General features: G+C 44.4%; 1 protein-coding gene across 1 annotated transcript in view; it reads right to left on the reverse strand.

Annotated features, from left to right (window-relative positions):
- Positions 1-18,112, reverse strand: part of LOC117349959 (myosin-6) — a 45,347-nt gene extending 27,235 nt beyond the window's left edge. Inside the window, exons 1-15 of the mRNA XM_033923752.1 lie at positions 17,999-18,112; positions 15,284-15,324; positions 14,663-14,871; positions 14,098-14,241; positions 13,728-13,884; positions 13,193-13,220; positions 12,182-12,290; positions 11,897-11,989; positions 11,717-11,780; positions 10,309-10,407; positions 9,115-9,218; positions 7,851-7,989; positions 7,632-7,750; positions 7,321-7,470; positions 5,691-5,861 (exon numbers count right to left, since the gene is read on the reverse strand). Of these exons, the coding sequence (XP_033779643.1) occupies positions 5,691-5,861; positions 7,321-7,470; positions 7,632-7,750; positions 7,851-7,989; positions 9,115-9,218; positions 10,309-10,407; positions 11,717-11,780; positions 11,897-11,989; positions 12,182-12,290; positions 13,193-13,220; positions 13,728-13,884; positions 14,098-14,241; positions 14,663-14,863 (1,578 nt within the window). The 5' untranslated portion in view covers positions 14,864-14,871; positions 15,284-15,324; positions 17,999-18,112. The remainder of the gene's footprint in view (positions 1-5,690; positions 5,862-7,320; positions 7,471-7,631; positions 7,751-7,850; positions 7,990-9,114; positions 9,219-10,308; positions 10,408-11,716; positions 11,781-11,896; positions 11,990-12,181; positions 12,291-13,192; positions 13,221-13,727; positions 13,885-14,097; positions 14,242-14,662; positions 14,872-15,283; positions 15,325-17,998) is intronic.
- Positions 18,113-20,230: the final 2,118 nt, after the last annotated feature.

The raw sequence follows: 20,230 nt of genomic DNA on the forward strand, positions 1-20,230 counted from the left end.
TGTTCACCATCTCTTTCCCGGCTTCCCGGTCTCACCTTCAAAGTAGACTGCAGAGGATTGCCGGTCGGCTGTAGCGATCCTAGCAGGATGCCATCGGCCTCCGCAGCACGTTCTCTCTGCCGTGATCCTGTATGTCAAAGGAGGGGCAGGACCGCGGCAGAGGGAACATGCTGCGCAGGCCGACAGCAGCCTGCTAGGATTGCTACAGCCGACTGTTGATCCTCTGCAGGCTGCTTTGAAGGTGAGACCAGGAAGCTGGAGAACACTAGAAAGAAGGCATAAAACATGCAGGCCTTCGGGGTGGGGTGGGGGCCTTGACCCTGGCATAGAAGTACACAGAGGGAGGGAAGGGGGAGTCCAAAGAGACATGCATATGCCAGACGGGGGGGGGGGGAGGAGAAGAAATAATGGGTCTAAAAGCAGAGGAGAGGGAGAGAGATGGTGGACAATGGGATACATGGAGGGAAGGAACAAAGGGAGAGAAGTCGGACACATGGGATGGTATGGAGGGGGGACAGAGATACTGGATAGGAGGGTATTTGTGAAGAGGAAAGGAGAGATGGTGGACCCTGGGGTGGTGGGTAAGGAGGGAGAGATGCTGGATGAAAGGGTAGTTGAGAAAATGAGAGATGGTGGGGTCCATCGCTGCAGCTGGGGGATGGAGATGAAAAAAAGGAAAGATGCCAGACCTCCGGGAAGGGAAGGGAAATGGAAGGGGAGGACAGAGATGGAAGATGGATGGTGAGCACGGAGAAAGAAGAAAATGACAAACAGAAACCAGAGCCTGGGACCAACATGATTTGAATAATGACCGGACAACAAAAGGTAGAAAAAAATAATTTTATTTTCTGTTTTGTGATTACAATATGTCAGATTTGAAATGTGTACCCTGTCAGAGCTGGTGTTAGACAGCAAGCGTGAACTAGGACCTAAAAGAGAGGAAAAGTCTTTTTTATTTATTTTGTTTACATCACAGAGCCAGCGTGGGGTTGAGAGATTGTAACCATATACTTCTACTAAGACTGAGGGCCTGTTAAACAAAGCCGCGCAGCAACAGCCCTGAAGCCCATAGAGATTTAAAGGGCTTCGGGGTTGTTGCCACGCAGCAGCTGCTAACGTGGCTTTGTAAGTATCTTAATAAAAAATTTGGCCCATGAACAAATTCGGCCTGTGTTTTAGATTTCGGCCCCTTATGTAATTGAGTTTGACACTCCTGTGTTAGAAGCAGCCTTGGATATCGTAGCGATCGCGGAGACTTGGTTCAGTAATTCCCATGAATGGGATGCAAATGTACTGGGCTATAAACTTTTTAGGAAGAACAGTGATAGTCAAAAGGGAGGCGGAGAAGCTCTCTATGTGAAGACTGATATCCAAACGACCGAAATGCAGGGAGCCTGGGGAAAAGAAAAGAAGGGACTTATATCTATGTGGGTGTTGTCTACAGACCTCCAACTCAAGAGTGACAAATTGATGAAGATCTTGTTGCAGATATACAAAAGCTGGGGATTTCAACCTGACAGATGCTGATTGGAAATCAGGAAAAAGTAGAGAGATAGTGGATGCCCTTCAAGGAGCTCTGCTCAGACAAATGTTCAAGTTCAAGTTTATTGGGATTTGTTATCTACGCAATATCATATATTTCAATGCGTATAACAATTGTTTTTAAAATAACAATTAACAAATTGGGGAGGACAAAACAAGATAATATAGACAAATTTTGGCATTCTATTATAAGGCAAAGGGGGTGAACTATAATTTTTAAGAAAAGAAAAAGAAACATTTAAGGAAAAACACATATGGTGGGGTCGTGTAAAACATATATGGTAGGATCTCAAATCCAGAATATAAGTAAAATAAAGAATATTTTGGTGACCTACACATAATACTCATTAAAAACTAGGATTTAGTACTTGTAGGTAATGTTTTCTATGCATTGAAAGCGTCCTTGTACAAAAAGCTTTTAAGGGAGCGCTTGAATTTTTCTAAAGAAGGTTCATTACGTAAAAATAGTGGTAAATTATTCCAGAGCTGGGGTGCTATGACTGAAAAGATAGTGGATCTCCTGGTCCCTATTATTTTTAAAGACGGAATAGTTAATAGATGTTGTTGTGTTGATCTGAGTGTCCTAGATGAAGAATATGGTATCAAAAAACGGTCCAAAAATAAGGGCGAATTTTGAATGTTAACAATATGATTTTAAAAGGTATTCTGTGTGTGATTGGTAGCCAATGAGCAGTTTGTAAAAGTGGTGTGATACTGGATCTAGTGCTCACAAATGGGGAAAGTGTCTCTAATGTCCAAGTGGGGGCCCACCTGGGAAGTAGCGATCATCATACAATTTGGTTTGATATATCAGCCAAAGTGGAGGATGGCCACAAAACCCTCAAAGTCCTGGATTTCAAACATGTAGACTTTAGTAGCATGGGGGAGTAGCTGAAGAAAGGCCTGATCAGATGTGAAAACATAAGAGAAGTGAAAAAACAGTGGTTCAAGTTGAAAGGTGCAATAAAAAGAGCTATTGATCTTTATGTGAGGAAAATAAATAAAAATAAGAGAAAAAGGAAACTGATGTGGTTTACCATACTAGTGGTGGAAAAAATAAAGGCAAAAGAGTTGGCGTTTGTGAAATATAATAAAAACTCTAGAAGAGGAGTACAGAAAGTGGAAAGGGTAGATGTGAATCGCTTGTTCACTCTTTCCAAAAATACTAGGACTAGGGGGGACATGCGATGAAGCTACAAGTAGTAGATTTAACACAAACTAGATAAAATATTTCTCCTCTCAACGTGTAATTGAACTCTGGAATTCATTGCCAGAGAATGTGATGAAATCAGATTGCTTAGCAGGGTTTTAAAAAAATGTTTGGATAATTTCCTAAAAGAGAAGTCCATAGGCCATTGTTGAGATGTCCTGGGGAAATCCACTGTTTACTCCTAGGATAAGCAGCATAAAATCTGTTTTACTACTTGGGATCTAGCTAGGTCCTTGGGACCTGGGTTGGCCACTGTTGGAAACAGGATTCTGGTCTTGATACACCTTCGGTTTGTCCCAGTATGGCAATTCTTATGTTCTTAAAGGAATATAACATAGTAACATAGTAGATGACAGCAGATAAAGACCCGAATGGTCCATCCAGTCTGCCCAACCTGATTCAATTTAAAAAAATTTTTTTTTTTTTTTTTTTCTTCTTAGCTATTTCTGGGCGAGAATCCAAAGCTTTACCCGGTACTGTGCTTGGGTTCCAACTGCCGAAATCTCTGTTAAGACTTACTCCAGCCCATCTACACCCTCCCAGCCATTGAAGCCCTCCCCTGCCCATCCTCCTCCAAACGGCCATACACAGACACAGACCGTACAAGTCTGCCCAGTAACTGGCCTAGTTCAATCTTTAATATTATTTTCTGATTCTAAATCTTCTGTGTTCATCCCACGCTTCTTTGAACTCAGTCACAGTTTTACTCTCCACCACCTCTCCCGGGAGCTCATTCCAGGCATCCACCACCCTCTCCGTAAAGTAGAATTTCCTAACATTGCCCCTGAATCTACCACCCCTCAACCTCAAATTATGTCCTCTGGTTTTACCATTTTCCTTTCTCTGGAAAAGATTTTGTTCTACGTTAATACCCTTTAAGTATTTGAACGTCTGAATCATATCTCCCCTGTCTCTCCTTTCCTCTAGGGTATACATATTCAGGGCTTCCAGTCTCTCCTCATATGTCTTCTGGTGCAAGCCTCCTATCATTTTCGTCGCCCTCCTCTGGACCGCCTCAAGTCTTCTTACGTCTTTCGCCAGATACGGTCTCCAAAACTGAACACAATACTCCAAGTGGGGCCTCACCAATGACCTGTACAGGGGCATCAACACCTTCTTTCTTCTACTGACTACGCCTCTCTTTATACAGCCCAGAATCCTTCTGGCAGCAGCCACTGCCTTGTCACACTGTTTTTTCGCCTTTAGATCTTCGGACACTATCACCCCGAGGTCCCTCTCCCCGTCCGTGCATATCAGCTTCTCTCCTCCCAGCATATACGGTTCCTTCCTATTATTAATCCCCAAATGCATTACTCTGCATTTCTTTGCATTGAATTTTAGTTGCCAGGCATTAGACCATTCCTCTAACTTTTGCAGATCCTTTTTCATATTTTCCACTCCCTCTTCGGTGTCTACTCTGTTACAAATCTTGGTATCATCTGCAAAAAGGCACACTTTTCCTTCTAACCCTTCAGCAATGTCACTTACATACATATTGAACAGGATTGGCCCCAGCACCGAACCCTGAGGGACTCCACTAGTCACCTTTCCTTCCTTCGAGCGACTTCCATTAACCACCACCCTCTGGCGTCTGTCCGACAGCCAGTTTCTGACCCAGTTCACCACTTTGGGTCCTAACTTTAGCCCTTCAAGTTTGTTCAACAGCCTCCTATGAGGAACTGTATCAAAGGCTTTGCTGAAATCCAAATAAATTACATCTAGCATATGTCCTCGATCCAGCTCTCTGGTCACCCAATCAAAAAATTCAATCAGGTTCGTTTGGCACGATTTACCTTTTGTAAAGCCATGTTGCCTCGGATCCTGTAACCCATTAGATTCAAGGAAATACACTATCCTTGAATCTAATGGGTTACAGGATCCGAGGCAACATGGCTTTACAAAAGGTAAATCGTGCCAAACGAACCTGATTGAATTTTTTGATTGGGTGACCAGAGAGCTGGATCGAGGACATATGCTAGATGTAATTTATTTGGATTTCAGCAAAGCCTTTGATACAGTTCCTCATAGGAGGCTGTTGAATATCGGTTGAAACTGAAAGAAGCCAAGAGAGAGATACGTCTGGCAAAAGCGCAAACAGAAGAGCAAATGGCTTGAAATATAAAAAAGGGAGACAAAATTTTTTCAGGTATATTAAAGAAAGGAGGAAGACAAAAAATGGAATAACGAGACTGAAAGAAGGTATGAACTACTGTGTGGAGAGTGATGATGAAAAAGCAAACAAATACTAAACAAATACTTCTGTTCAGTGTTCACAGAAGAAAAACCTGGAGAAAGACTGCAATTGGTTAGCAAAGTTACACCTGAGAATGGAGTGGATACCGTGCCGTTCATGGAAGAAAGTGTTTATGAACAACTTGAAAAACTGAAGGCGGACAAAGCTATGGGACTGGATCGGAACATGAGGACATTACTGGCCAGACTTTACGGTAGATATCCTATAAACAACGGGATGGTTGGGTAGGCTGGCGTGAGTTTAGATGACTAATTCAGCAGTTGGAACCTAGGACAATACCAGGTGGACTTTAGTCTACGGGCCATAAATATCAAAGAAGAGACAAGTTCATTTAATCATATATTTTTAATGAGAATAACTAATGGGCAGACTGGATGGACCGTTCAGGACTTTAGCTGCCATCATTTACCATGTTACTAAGTTAGATATTATTTTATATTATCAAACTTCTAAGTCAAAATTATTATCCACCCGCCACATATACACTGGTCTAGAAATACTACCATACCCTGCCCAGAGACCCATCTCCCCATACAAACACACACCGCCAACTATGAAGATCACAAAACTGCCCCAAAGAGAACCCTCTTCAGCAGTTCTACACATCAACACACACACACACATATATGATTCCAGCAATGGGATCCAACACTGCCATGGGTAAGAGACCCTCTTAAGACACACCTTCTCTATGAGGTCAATACAGGCCTGCAGGTCCATGCCGAAATCAATGAATTCCCACTCAATGCCTTCTTTCTTGTACTCCTCCTGCTCCAGCACGAACATGTGATGATTGAAGAACTGTTGCAGTTTCTCATTGGTGAAATTGATGCAGAGCTGTTCGAAGCTGTTGAACTGTTATTTGTATGTAGGGGAGGGGGGAACAGAGGAAGTGGGCACAGGAGAGAAAAGGGGTCAACTCAGAGGCACTCCCACCTTTGCTCTACCATCCTCTATGATAGAGATTATCAAACCTGCCCAGACCCCCCTAGACCCGGCCCCCAGGCCCGCTCAGTTCCACACATCCCCCCCTGTTACGCCCCCCGCCCTATTATGCCCCAGTCCTGCTCCCCCCATCCCACTCTAGCCCATTGCCTGCTCTCATCAGGCAGGAGGGCATCTGCACATGCTTGATTGCGATTATATCACGTGCAAGTGACATCATTGCGTGGCATCCTGCCCAACGCAATTTCAAGGAAGTTTTTCAAATCCCAGACAAAGTGCCGGGTTTTGAAAAGCCGTCCAGACCCCCGGACATATCCTTGAAAAGGAGGACTTGTCCGGGGAAATCCGGACATCTTGTAACCCTAGCCCAGGGGGAACCAGCCAGTCAGTTTTTCAGGAAATCCACAATAATATGCTCAAGATATTTTATGTTTTATCTGTACCCTTCTCCTCCATATCCAGTTCCAGACTTTGCTCCTTTCATCTTGCTGCCTGAGTCCGTTTGCCACACCCCCTTATTCAAAAGTAGGCTGAAAACCCACCTTTATGAAATAGCCTTCAACTCGTAACCCTACTCCCCTCTGCCCTCTGCTCACCACCCTAGCCAGCAGTTGAACCATCCCCTACCCTGACTTGATTGTTTCGATTGTAAGCTCATTTGAGCAGGGACTAACAGTGCTGCGTACATCTAGTAGCGCTCTAGAAATAATTAATAATAGTAGTAGTAAGACAGATTTGTATTTACACTACTCTCTTGGTATGCAAATCAATCTCATGCATATTCATTGTGAACATCACTGCCCTATTGACAGCACTCCTCCATCATCCCCTATGGCTCCCTCTCTCCACAGACAGCGCTCCTCCTCCACCATTCCCTACTTCTCCCTTAGAGCCAGTATTCCTCTAACCTTTCCTTCCCTACGGCGAGAATACCTCGACTCTTTTAAGAGGACTGTCTGGGCTCCCAGATGGACTTTCCAAAACCTGGCATTTGTCCGGGTTTTGGAATGCCCGATGAGCTCTGGCCACATCTGGAGGGCATCTGAGCATGCGCAGATGACGTCATGCACATCTGTGCACGCTCCAGGCCCTCCAGACATGGCTGGAGCTTCTCGGGAGAGACGAGAGGAGGTTTGTGGGAGCAGGGCTGGAAGCTGAACTGGGTGTCGCCGGGGTAGAATGGGGCGGGGTCGGAGGCAGAACAGGGCGGAGCTGGGTAGAACGGAGCAGGGGCCATATGTCTGCATTTTTGCGGCCTGAAAAATGGTAACCCTATCTAGAACTCTTCTGGTATTCCCTAGAGCCCTTCCTCTCCCTTTCCCCAAAGCAAGAATTCCTCCACCAGAGTTGAGAGAAGATTGTGTCTTACATCAAAGATTTCGAAGCCTGCTATGTCCAGGACACCAATGAAGTACTGGCGTGGCTGCTTGGTGTCCAGTGAGGAGTTAATCCTTACTACCATCCATAGGAACATTTTCTCATACACAGATTTGGAGAGAGCGCCCAGGGAGAAGTACACCTGAGGGATTGAAGCAGAAAAGAAATGTGAAAAAATGAAATTTTATAAAATTAAAGAGAGAAAGAAGATGAGTTTGAAAGATAGAAAAGAGGCAGAAATTGTAGAACGAGTCTGAGTGGTACCCACTAGCGAGTCTGAGTGGTACTCCGTGCCAGGCTTACCTGCTGGACATTCTGTCCCTTGGTGACCCACTCATTGCCCACCTTGACCCTGGGGTGGCACAGGCCCTTCAGAAGGTCAGCCGAGTTCAAACCCATCAGGTAAGCTGACTTGTCAGCATCTGAAAGCAGGAAGCACACGGTGCTGAATCCCTGCGGCTGGAGGTTCCGCAGTTCGGCAAGATTGGGCATTGTTGTGTTATATAAGGCAGGAGCACAGACCTTCAGTCCCGTCGGGCTCAGCTTGTTCTTCTCTTTGCTTCTGCTTGAACTTCATGTTCCCGTAATGCATAATGGCGCCGGTCAATTTATAAACCCCGGCCTTCTCCTCAGGGGTAAAACCCAGAACATCGAAGGCACTCTGAAAAGAGGGAATACACAGAGAGCACCGAGAGCTTAATACACAATTCTCAAAAATCAGGATGATGGGCCATTTGAGAATACTAACGCTCCTAAGTCCCACGCCTATAAATGGTCAGGAACCACTTCACAGGTCATAGACCTGATGGGCCGCCGTGGGAGCGGACCGCTGGGCGCGATGGACCTCTGGTCTGACCCAGTGGAGGCAACTTTTTATGTTCAGGCATGAGTGCTTACGTTGTTAGGTGCATAACTGATAATATTTTGAAACCCATGTGCGTACGCACTGGGCCCCCCTCGCCCCTCCCAGGTCCACACACTCATTGCAGTTGTGCGCTATGGATTTTGTGCGCACAATTTGCAGAATCCTTAAGGGCATTTATGCAGGCAGCTGTAAATTAGCGTTTATTAATACAAATTATAGTTAATTATTTGTTTCCACCAAATTCTTTTTATAATTTATATTCCGCATATCCTACAATTCTATGCGGATTACAAATTATTCAGGTACACAAGCATTTTCCCCTATCTGTCCTGGTGGGGATTAAGTGGCTTGCCCAGGGTCACAAAGAGCAGTGTGGGATTTGAATCCACAACCTCAGGGCGCCAAGGTTGTAGCTCTAACCACTGCACCACACCCGATTCTATAATTTGCATGCACAACTTTAGAGAATGACACGGTGACAAAATTCATCACCGTTCCCGTCCCCGCGGATAACTGCGGGAAATAAACCCATGTCATTTTCTAGTGTCTATTTCAACCTCAGTCCTTCTACACAGCATTCTTCAAAGCAAAGCTTGCGGGTCAGTGGTTGTGGCCATTCATACTCTCATTCTTCCCTCTTTCCTTAAAGAATGACATGAAGATGGTTTCCCGCGGTTATCCGTGGGGACGGGAACGGTCATGAATTTTGTCACCGTGTCATTCTCTACTTTGTATGTTAACTGTGTGTACACCGATTTGCAGAATTAAGGGGGATAGTGTAAGCACAGACATGGTTCCCAGTGTTATTTTTCCATGACACAGGAAATCTTTGTCACTGGCCAGAGGAGGTCTGTGATAGATGGATGCTGAAATTATGATATTCACAAAAGACGCAGAATGGGAATCTTCGTGCTTTCTTACATCAGTAGCTACCAGCTCCTCAGCGTCATCGATGGAGGCAACAGTCACCTCTCCCTGAGAGATGTAGGCGTAATCGTAAGGGTTAGTGGTGACCAGCATCATTTCTGCAGGGCAGGGTGAAAGGGGAGGGGAGGAACATGAGAGGGAGAGAAAGGTTAGCACTGTATTTCAATAGACTTACAAACACTGAGACAACACCAAAAAAAGGAAGAAAAAAACTTTCTCAAGTAAATAAATTGAATCCAAAAAGTGAGAGAAAGTCCAAATTTGCAGTTTTAGAACTCATGAATTTGGTTATGTGCAATTTTTTGCCTCCTAATTTTTAAAGGCTGCCTCTGATCCATCCCTGCGTCCTGGACCTCCCCAGACCTTACCTTACATCAAAATAGGCCCTAATAGGTCACAATTTCCAAAGGGTGAGAAAACTTTTTAACCAAGGAATCTAACTGGTTCTTCATAGTTAAACCCTGATCCAATATTACACCCAGAATCTTTATAGTTGTTTGAACAGGGTAGCAGGAAATTCTTTTTCACCGAAAGGGTGGTTGACCGCTGGAATAGTCTTCCACGTCAGGTGATTGAGGCCAGCAGCGTGCCTGATTTTAAGGCCAAATGGGATAGACATGTGGGATCTATTCACAGAGAAAGGTAGGGGAGGGTCATTGGGGTGGGCAGACTAGATGGGCCGTGGCCCTTATCTGCCGTCTATTTCTATGTTTCTATGTTTCTGTGTTAATATCAAAGGTGTATCAGTATCAAATGGGCATGGAGAGGCCATGAAGAACTTAGGGCTCCTTTTACCAAGGTGCGTTAGCGATTTTAGTGCACCCTTAGAGCGCGCTACATGGCCACGCGTGCTACATGCTAATGCCTCCATAGAGCTTGCGTTAGTATTTTCCGTGTAGTGCGGGCATTGTAGCACGTGCTAAAAATGCTAGCGCATCTTAGTAAAAGGCGCCCTTAGTCTTTTCTGAATTTAGTTTTCATTTAAATTCAGTCATTCACTGTTCTGTTAGTCCTAATGCTTTCGTTGCCATGGGAATTATTTCTGAAAGTGATTTAGCAAATGGGACGACGATTGTAAACAATTGTATCCCCAAGTGTGATAATTGGGCACCCAAAGAGGACATATAAACATTAAAGAGCAGTGGGGACAGAGGCGAACCCTGAGGGATGCATCAAAGGAATGTTTACCCAGTAATTCCGGCTTCTTGTTAGACAAGATCTGGTAGAAGATGTGATAATTCCTTTCAGATTTCAGCTGAAAAATGACCCGCGACTTCTCCAGGAGATCTAAGAAAAGAGAAGGGAAATCATTAATGGTAGGTATCTAAGATGGTCGCTCAGTGCCTGTGCCGAGGATCTGGTTTTTAATTTTCCACTCCTCGGGGTGCCAGTTCTCACCCCCTGCAAAGAGAGAGAAGTGCCAGCCATCCTGCACGGTTGGCATATGCATTTTTCTACATGCCTCCAGATTCTCTATGCAACACTCAAAATTGTGTGCACAAATTTGAACGTGCGTTCAATTTACCTGCGCAATCTAATTGAGTAATGACCCAATTAGTACCACTTATTGGGGCTCACAATCAACTAATGTGTTAATTGGCAACACTTTGGATTGGCGTGCACATCTTACTAAGCGTTATGCTATAGAGATAAGCGTACAAAGACTGTAGCATGCAACAGTGGTGTACCTGGTGGGGCGGGAACCCAGGGAGGAGCACCCCCTTCCACTGGATGCAGCACCCCCCTCCTTCAGGCAGTAGGAAAGTGCATGCATCAGTCAAGGAGTTGCAGGCTGCTTGAGTGCGGCCGTTGGCTCTGCTGGCCCTCCACCCCAGAACACGAACTTGACTTCAGAAGGGGCAGGGGCCAGTGGAGCCTAAGACCCGCGACTACTTCAGCACCCCCGAGCTCCCTGCACACAGGAAACAGGATATTGGGCTTGATTGACCTTCGGTCTGTCCCAGTATGGCAACTCTTAGTATAGGACAATCAAGCCAATGTGACATCTCTGATGCGGTTGGCTCTTAGGCATTGGTGGAATGAGGCATTATGACATCACCATCTCAGCTCTGGAATGTTGCTACTCTTTGGGTTTCTGCAGGAACTTGGGACCTGGATTGGCCACTGTTGGAAACACTATACTGGACTTGATGGACTTTTGGTTTGTCCCAGTATGTCAATTCTTATGTTCTTACACCCAAAGCTGGGTGCCAATCCCATCGTTATGCACGATACTATAAACGACACCAAATTGCAGTGCCATGCATGGATTTTTTTGATGTGCATGCAAGGTCTAGATGACTGTTAATTACATGTGTAATTTAATATAATTAGCTGCTAATTGGCATTGATGACTAATCATTGGCTCTAGTTATGCTGCTATGACTTATCATTTCTGAAGCGCTACTAGATTTTATGCAGCGTTGTACACATTATCCCCTAATTCTATGAAAAGCCCTGAAAACGATGTGTTGAATCAGAATCAACAAGCTCCCCCTGCCCCCCAAAAAGAGTCCGTGTAAGGAAGAGCTCATTTTCATGACTTTGAGGGGTTCAAAGGATCTAGCCCGAAGAAAAACTGTATCAAGGCACTCACAGGTCTCTATATCAGCAGATGCCAACTTTCCAGAGGCTGCGAAATGGATTCGGATAAATTTACCCTGCGAAGAAAGAAAAGCAGAGACAGAGAAAGAAAGGAGGCGGGATGAGCTAGGCAAAGAGTAACTTCAAGGGCTTGGTTGCTTTTCATAAATGGGCAAGTGTTAGGGGAACTCACAAATCGAGAGGAGTTGTCATTTCGGAGAGTCTTTGCATTTCCAAAAGCTTCCAGAGCAGGGTTGGCCTGAATGATTTGATCTTCAAGTGTCCCCTGAGGAAAAAGGGTAATTTGGGATTATCATCGCTTCCCCTTCTACTTCCTCCCTTCTCTCTTGTTCTTTGACTCTATCCTCTCTTTGATTTTCTTCCCTCCTGAGCTCTCTCCTTAAACCTTTCCTGTTTCTCTCCCTCCTCCTCCTCGCCCCTTTCTTCACACCCTCTTTTCCCGTCACTCCTTTCTAACCTTGTTGGCATTGGCAGCCTCTTTCTTGCGGTCCCCGATGGCAGCAATACTGGCAAAATACTGGATGACACGTTTCGTGTTAACAGTCTTCCCAGCTCCGGATTCTCCACTAGGAATGAAGAAAAGAAGGAGGAGTGGGAAAAGAGAGGTGAAAAAGAGGAAAGGGGCAATTGTTTAACTCATTTCCTAGACCATCTTTCTCCTCGCCCATCAAAACTAGAGTGCAACAGCATAAAAATAAAATATGCAATCACAAATCAAGCACAAATCAATACAAATAGTCCAAACCCAAATCAAAAGAAAAAGCAAACATCACAAGAAGTCAGGACAAGTAGCAAACCCCAAATCCAGTCCAACTGGAGAATGATACAGCTTCAGATGTCTGGATTTCCCTGAACATGTCCTCCTTTCGAGGACATGTCCGGGGGTCCGGACGATTTTTTAAAACCAGGCACTTTTGTCTGGGTTTTGAAAAGCTTCCCCCGAAATTGTGTCGGGTGAGAGCAGAGCAAGCAGCAGGGGCGGGATTAGAGGCAGAATTGGGGCGTAAGGGGTTGGGGATAGGCGGGCCTGGGGGCGTGTCTAGGGGTTTGCATTTTATGAACGTAAAATCTGGCAACCCTATTCATACTGTCCCTTTAGTGGCTCCTGAAAGTACAGCATAGACTGGGTTCCTTTTCGCCTCATCACTAAATAAAAATGGAGTCTAGAAACCGCTTCACTGATTTGCGGGGGACTCTGTATTCTCACCTGGAGTGATATCAGGGACCGCATAGACTCAGCCCCCCCCATCACTGGGCGTTATGCAGTACAGATGTTGATACCACCTCCAGCTGTCCTTTCTTCGGCCTGTGCTGCTACTGACTAGGTGGGCCTGACTTCAAAGTGTGTGTGCGGGGGGAGGGGAGCTAGGTCTGCCCATGCCCACCCATGGATATTTCTCTGCACTGAGTACAGAAGTGGGCTGCACACATTGGATACATTAATACCATTACTGAATTTGATACTCACGTGATGAGAATAGATTGGTTTTCACGATCTATTAAAGAAAACAACAAATTATTATAGACTGAATTAATAGACTTGATTATTGAAAGGATCTGCTAGTCCATTTGAGCATGCAATGGTGGATTGTATGTGAGAGGAAGAGGAAACATGCCGTGGCGGCAGATGTGAGAGATAGGATAGGATGGCAGGGATAGCTGGCAAGGATGCTTTGCAGGTAATGTCCCCAGAGGTCTGTGGAAGTCCTCCACCCGTATTCCTGCCTCGGGAGCTGATGCAGCAATCATGTGGTTCGAATTGCGAGGTGTAGGCAAGTTCTTTGAGATTTCAAGGGAACCTGCCTGTCGTCATTATTAAAACCATGACGTTACCCTTGGAATGAACTAAGGTGAAGGTTAGAGGAATTGTTGTAGGAGGAAGCGGAATTAAGACAAGGTCCCTTACCTCGTAGCATGTACTGGGGAAGCAGGTATGAGAGGTGTCCCTTAAATGTTAGTATGTAATGGCCAGGTGTACTGGGGGGAAAGGGAATGTCCCGTACCTGTTAGCATGTACTGGTATGCGTTGTCAGAGATGGAGAAGATGTGGGGAGGGGCCTCAGTCCTCTTCTTGCCTCTGTAAGCAGAGACCACCTCTGCATTGTACACAGGCAGCCACTTGTAGGGGTTCACGGTCACACAGAAAAGCCCCGAGTAAGTCTGTGGAAGGGATGGAGAGATACGGACAGAGTTCAGCTTTGATGATGAAGCACTGGTTGGGGACAGGATAGCATTAGCACAACAGAGCCTGCTCCTCTGTCCAGAGCTGTGTGCTGATGCTGGCACTGGGGTGTCAGTGGGCAGGGAAGTGGCAGTGGCATACAGATCACAGCTCAGACAGGGAGCACTCCTGGGGCGTAGTATAACACTTACATAGATCATCCAGGCTGCATAACGCTCTTTGAGGTTAAACAGCACAGCCGGCTCATGCAGAAAGGTCAACATGGCCATATCCTCGATCTTGTCAAACTTTGGGGGGTTCTGCTGATGGATGTCAATTTCTTTCACAGTCACCGTCTGCAAAAGCATAAGGCAGAGAAAAGGAATTTTAAAAAAACAAGCAAAGGACGCAGAAACACCCAGACTTGACATCACTCATGCAGGTGATATCATAGACAAGGGCTCTGACATCTTATGCTGTTCTGTGACATCATAGGCGAGTGCTACGTGATTACATGCGGTTCCATGACATCAGTGCAGGGTGCCGGGAGGAGGATCAGATTTAAAAAAGTCAGGGAGTGGTCAAATGATTGGCATGTTAAGCATTTTCAAAGAAAGGATTGGCATTCAACAGCATTCAAGCAGGGCTGGTGTATGATAATCCCTGTCAACTATGCTGTTGCTCTTTTGCCGCCCTCCAAATTCTGATGCCCTAGGTGGTTTCTTGGTTTACTTAGCAGTAGCGCTAATGCTGGGCACCCCAGTACCACCGTCTCACCTTCCCGTTCGCGGTGTCCACGGTGGCCTTGTCGCCCTCCCGGTTGGTGATCTTCCCCTTCACGTATTCCTCCTTATCATCTGGGACGAAACACTCCGTTTTAATATCAAAGAACCGGGTCTGTGCCTCCAGCCTCTCCATATCCGACTTCCGCAGAAAGGAGGCAGCTGCGCCAAACTCTGCCATGGCTGCGTCTCCCATGATGGAAACTGGAGAAACAAACAGAGCAATGAGACGGATGCGACAGTGCCTGCTACTGGTGCCAGAGAGAGAGACATTCACATTTTCTGCATGATGTCCTGGGGACTCCTCTGCCCCTGTGCTGTGACTGCCTCCCCCCCCCCTGCCTGATGAGGGCGCTTCCTACTGGATAGAAAAGCATTCCCAGTCTCTGCATCCCCTGGTTTTGGGACTCCTCTTCCCCCACCTCATCTTCGAAGAGAGACTCCTGCTGGTACTAGAGAGACATTTCCACTGTCCTGGGGATTCTTCTCCCCCAGAACTCTCAGTAACACTTCTCACCTGGCCAGAGCACTTCCTACTGATACCTAATCCTGCCAGTATTTCCTCCCTTGCCCACAGCCATCTTAAACTGAATTATTAATTCAGTCTGTCTTTTACCTTATTCTCAGTCTGCACAAGATAGAGGATCTTCGGGACTTCTGTAGAACAGTGAGGGAGGAGAGAATGAGAGAAGAGCAGAAAGAGACTTAGAGACTGTTACTGTAAATGATATCGTGAAATAGATAAATACAAGTGACAGCCGAGCTACCAGTTTCATGCAGGCTACAAGCTATGTAACAGGTAAATGCCAGGAATGTTATGACCAGTCTGGTCTCTAGAATAAGCTCTATTATTGTCTACTGTAACCTATTTGTTGTCATGACTAGTCTGTTTTCAAACGACTGTGAATGTCTACTTGTAACCCGTTCTGAGCTTCTGGGAGAACGGGATAGAAATCGAAATAAATAAATAAAAGATTCACAGCTAGACCGTATGTGCAAGCTGCCAACTTTTAAGAATTTATTTTATTTAAAAATTCTTATAACCTGTATCAGAGCTGAAGGAGGGTTTCCAAAGTCTGTCAGACCCCTGCTCCAAGTTCCATCTTTATTATAAATCTGATGTACTGCCCATCGGTAAGAACCATCTAACCAATCTATTCGTTAATGCCTTCCTATTGGAAATCCCTCCTTGTGGTTGTTACTGCGTCTCTGGAATTTTATGATACAATTTTCAGGAGTATTCTGAAATGAATTTGACTATCAATGTTTTCCTGTTTTAATATTATTGAAATTTGACCTGCTGATGTCTGTTCATGCTTTCCTGGTATTTTGAGATCCACTGTGGGGAGGATGAAGTTTAAGAATTTGTTAAAAATGTTTCTGACTATTTTGTCTGCCTGTGTTACACCTGTTAGTTTTTTTTATTGATTTTGGGAGCTCAAAATAATGTGTATGCAATTTGTAAACCATATAACCAAGAGGAAATGGGATATTCATGTGGGATCTCTAGGAGAGTAAGAATCAGGGAGTGGGTCACTGGTATGGGCAGACTCAATGGGCTATGGCCCTTTTCTGCCGTCAATTTCTATGTTTCTATGTTTCTATAGCCAATATGCGGTATATAAATTTTTAAATAAATAAATAAAATAAATATCATATGAACTAGACCCCCCCCCTAAAAACAGGGAATGAAATTGCAATATTAGCAAGAAAGAGTCTTAACTAAAGTGAGGACATAACGGCCTCCGTTGTTATAACCAGAACCAAGAGCGAAGGAAGCAGAGCTGTTACTTATCATAGCATTGAGAAAAAAAAAAATCACGTTTTAAGTTTAATTTAGGAGTAACATTATAGAAGCAGTTTTCAATCAAAAATGACAAAAAAGAAAAAGAACTGCAATAATTCAAAAGAGAAAAGAGTTAGAGCAGAAACGAAAGAGTAACACAAGAATTAAACCCAACAGTCTGTAGCGCCCAACACCCACTACGGCAGCACTTGGTGGCTAAGACCCAGAAGCCTCATGGAACAAATATGTTTTAAGTATGTCTTTAATCATGCTTTAAATGTAAAAAAAAAAGAGGATAATTCAGTTTGAAGGTTGAGAGGAAGATTATTTCACAAGAATGGGGACAAGGACAGAAAATAGAAGATGCTGGTTTGGTGGAAAGACGGAACTGCTGATGGGGTTTATTGGGAAGACCTGAGTGAGCGTGAGGGTATGAAGGGTATGAGCTGAGGTGCATCGAAAGAACATACTTGGTGAATTAGTGTCAAGATTTTGTAGGGGATTTGCACCAAGGGAGGTGGTGACAGAGTTCAAAAAGCGTTGGATGAACACAAAGGATCTGAAAAAATTAAGGCCAGCACGGTCTGTGTCTGTATATGGCCGTTTGGTGGAGGATGGGCTGGGGAGGGCTTTGATGGAGACTTCAGTAGAAAGAATCTAAGCACAGTACCGGGCAGAGCTTTGGGTTCTTGCCCAGAAATAGCTAAGAAGAAAAATTGAAATTAAATCAGTAATTTAAAGAGTGGGTAAGGTTGGGCAGACTGGACGGACCATTCGGGTCTTTATCTGCCATCATCTACTATGTTACTATATCAGCAACTAATGTTCTTGTCCTATGCGGGATGTATCATTCTTTCATTTCTGCTTTTGGTAGATTATTGCAGCCCGTTGCGATGTTTGGCAATGACCTATTAATGAATTAGGATGTGCGTGCGAGAGGATCTGTCCGTGGGTTTGTGGGAGTGTGGGTTTGTTTGCACAAAGCTATCCAAGATGCATTTGTGGGAGGGGGCGAGAAGGAAGGCTGTGATGAAGAAGAGTTAGGTTTATCGTTTACTTGATAACCCGCTAATGCAATGGGTCAGAGTGGCTTACAATTTACACATAAATGCAGAGAATAGAACGCCAAAATCAAAAAAGTAAAGAACCAAACACGTAAACAATCATACAAAGAAAGTGAAATTAAAATGATCTAAAATGTGTCTGCTGTTCTGTTCAGTCAACCCCGGGGGAAGAATTAAAAGCCATCTTTAAAAAAATATGTTTTCAAAAGGGGATTTAAATTGTAAAAATGATTGTTCTGCTTGAATAAAAGGTGGCAGATTATTCCAAAGAAAAGGGGAAACAAAAAAAACCGAAGCTGATTTTCAAGTAGTTACATAGAGAGCGAGTTTAGGAGATGGGAGAACAAGTCTTATTAGAGTCAAGTGACCTCAAAGCACGAGAAGGGGTGTATGGTATCGTAACAGATGCTAAGCAAGCAGGCTGACCAGGAATGGGAATCTGAAGGGAAGGGAGTACGAGACTTCACCCTGGTCCACTTACCTCTGCCTCTGGGCCAGTAGTATCCGGGTTTCAGGCTCTGGCCCTTTTATACCCCTCTAAGCCAGAGCTCAGCTGGAGCATCCAGAGTCTGTTAGCGCCATCCCTCCTCGCCTCCACCCCTAATACATTTGCACACCTACCCCCTCCTCTGGTTTTCATCTCTGTCTCATTTGTCTCCTGACTTTTCTCGCTATCCCTTTGGCCTTGGAGTGTGTGTGTGTGGAGGGGGGGGCTGATTAAAGTTATTCTAAGCTATCACTTTACCAAGGGAAAGACAAGAGCAAGGTGATGGGAAATGAAAGACAAGGGGGAAAGAAGTCTTACCATGAAAGGGAAAAGAGCTTCTTCGCAACTCTCCCCCTCCCCCACCATACTCTCACTCAGTTGGGTGCTTCTCTTTTTAGGATTAACTTGTCCACATTCCTGTGGCTGGGCACAAAAGTCTTTATCTGAAGGAAGAGGTTGTAGTGAACAAGAGAGAGATACAGACAGGACAGAAAACACAAGTGGCCTTGAAGTTGCTGGAGGAGGCACATCTCTCTCCCCCCCCCCCCAAAGCTTTGAGTTCCATGACCTTCCTCTCTCCTCTATCTCTATCTCTCTTTTATCACCATCCGATCTGCTCAGTTCAGTTGTGTATTTTTTCTTCTCTATCCCTCCTTCCTATCAACAACAGTGTCAGGCGCGTTTCTAGGATCTGTGTTCCGAAACTGGCAAAAGACAGATCAGGGTCAATTATGAGTGTTTTATTCCATCGTGTTGGACAGAGTGGACAGACCATGCCGGCCTTCTTCTGCTGTCATCTACTATGTTATTGTAAGGAAGAGATATCAAACAGGGGGAAAAGGGAGAGGGGGTGTTAGAGTGGATGAAGGGGGGGGGGGGGCAGTATTAGATGAAGGGGCAAGGTTGGAAGGACTAGAGAGGGAGGGTAAATTGATAATAAAAATACCTGAAATAGAAAGTGCTGCCTTCTAAAGCTAGTCAAAAATGTTAGTCTAATAAAGACAGCATTACCTTATTATCTTCTTTGGTTTATTTTATTTTGATTTGTTACCTTTATTAAAGGGAGAATACTGAAAGGAGGGCGCTGGCAAGCCTCCTTCTCTCTACCCCAGTCTCTTCCCATTCCTCCCCACCATGTGCGCACCCCCTTCCCTTGCCCTGTACCTCTAGTTGAAGTTATTGTTCACAGAGGTCAACAGCGTGCTCTTTGTGGGGAGGGAGAGGAGCAGCGGTTTAGAGAAGGTGAGGGTGTACATTGTGCCTTGTTTCAAGTTGACTTAAACAAAGTTTATTAAAAAAAAAAAAAAAAGGATCTGAGGAGCGAAAGGAATTGTGTTATATTGTTAAGATATTGAATGACAATGGACAGATGGCAGGACTCAGGAAGGATTTCCTCCAAATAGCAACTGTGAGGGGCTATCAAGGCCTTTGCCCAAGGGAATTAACTAAAATTCTTTATATAATGGGTGGGATTATGCATGTATGCATTTATTTATTTTAAACTCTTCTAGCCTGCTATGTCCAAAGTTCCAAAGATGCCAAGTTACCGAGGCTGGAGATTCTTGGGTCAGTCCTAGTTTTGAACTTACATCCCAGAGCATTGTGGGATTTGTAGTGCCTGATCCTGGTAATTGCATCAGATGGGGGTTGGTCAGAAATCCAGGACTGGCCCAAAATCTCTAACCTGGAATTGGTAATGTGACATCTCTGAAGTTCAATGTTGGTTGCAACAAACAAGAAGGAAAAGACCTGCTCTCAGTTCTGGGAACCTGCGGGCTTTCAATCTTTGCACTACTTGATTAATATTGGTTAGATACAGCAGGAATCTCTAGAGATTTAATAAATAGCTGGGGATGGCTATCAGTTCATGGGAACTTATTGGCAGAAAGTCAAAAGTTCATCAGGCATATAGCACTCAAGAGTGCATGCAAGGTTAACCATAAACATCATTTACATGTTGTGACCCCTCTCTTGTAGAGTAGGCTTTTTTATTTTGGGTTGCAACAAACATACATAAAAAAAAATACAAATATCAGTATCACTAAAATATATATATATATAAAGCTAAAAACTGGTAAAAATACAGCATAAAACTCAAATTAAATAAAAAATAAATGTAAAACCAAAATAAACATTCATAAATGAAATAGATATAAAAGAACAAAATAAGTGGATATATAAGAACATAAGAAATGCCTTCACCGGATCAGACCGAGGTCCATCAAG

Source organism: Geotrypetes seraphini, chromosome 16 (genome assembly GCF_902459505.1).
Source record: "Geotrypetes seraphini chromosome 16, aGeoSer1.1, whole genome shotgun sequence".
Lineage (NCBI taxonomy): Eukaryota > Metazoa > Chordata > Amphibia > Gymnophiona > Dermophiidae > Geotrypetes > Geotrypetes seraphini.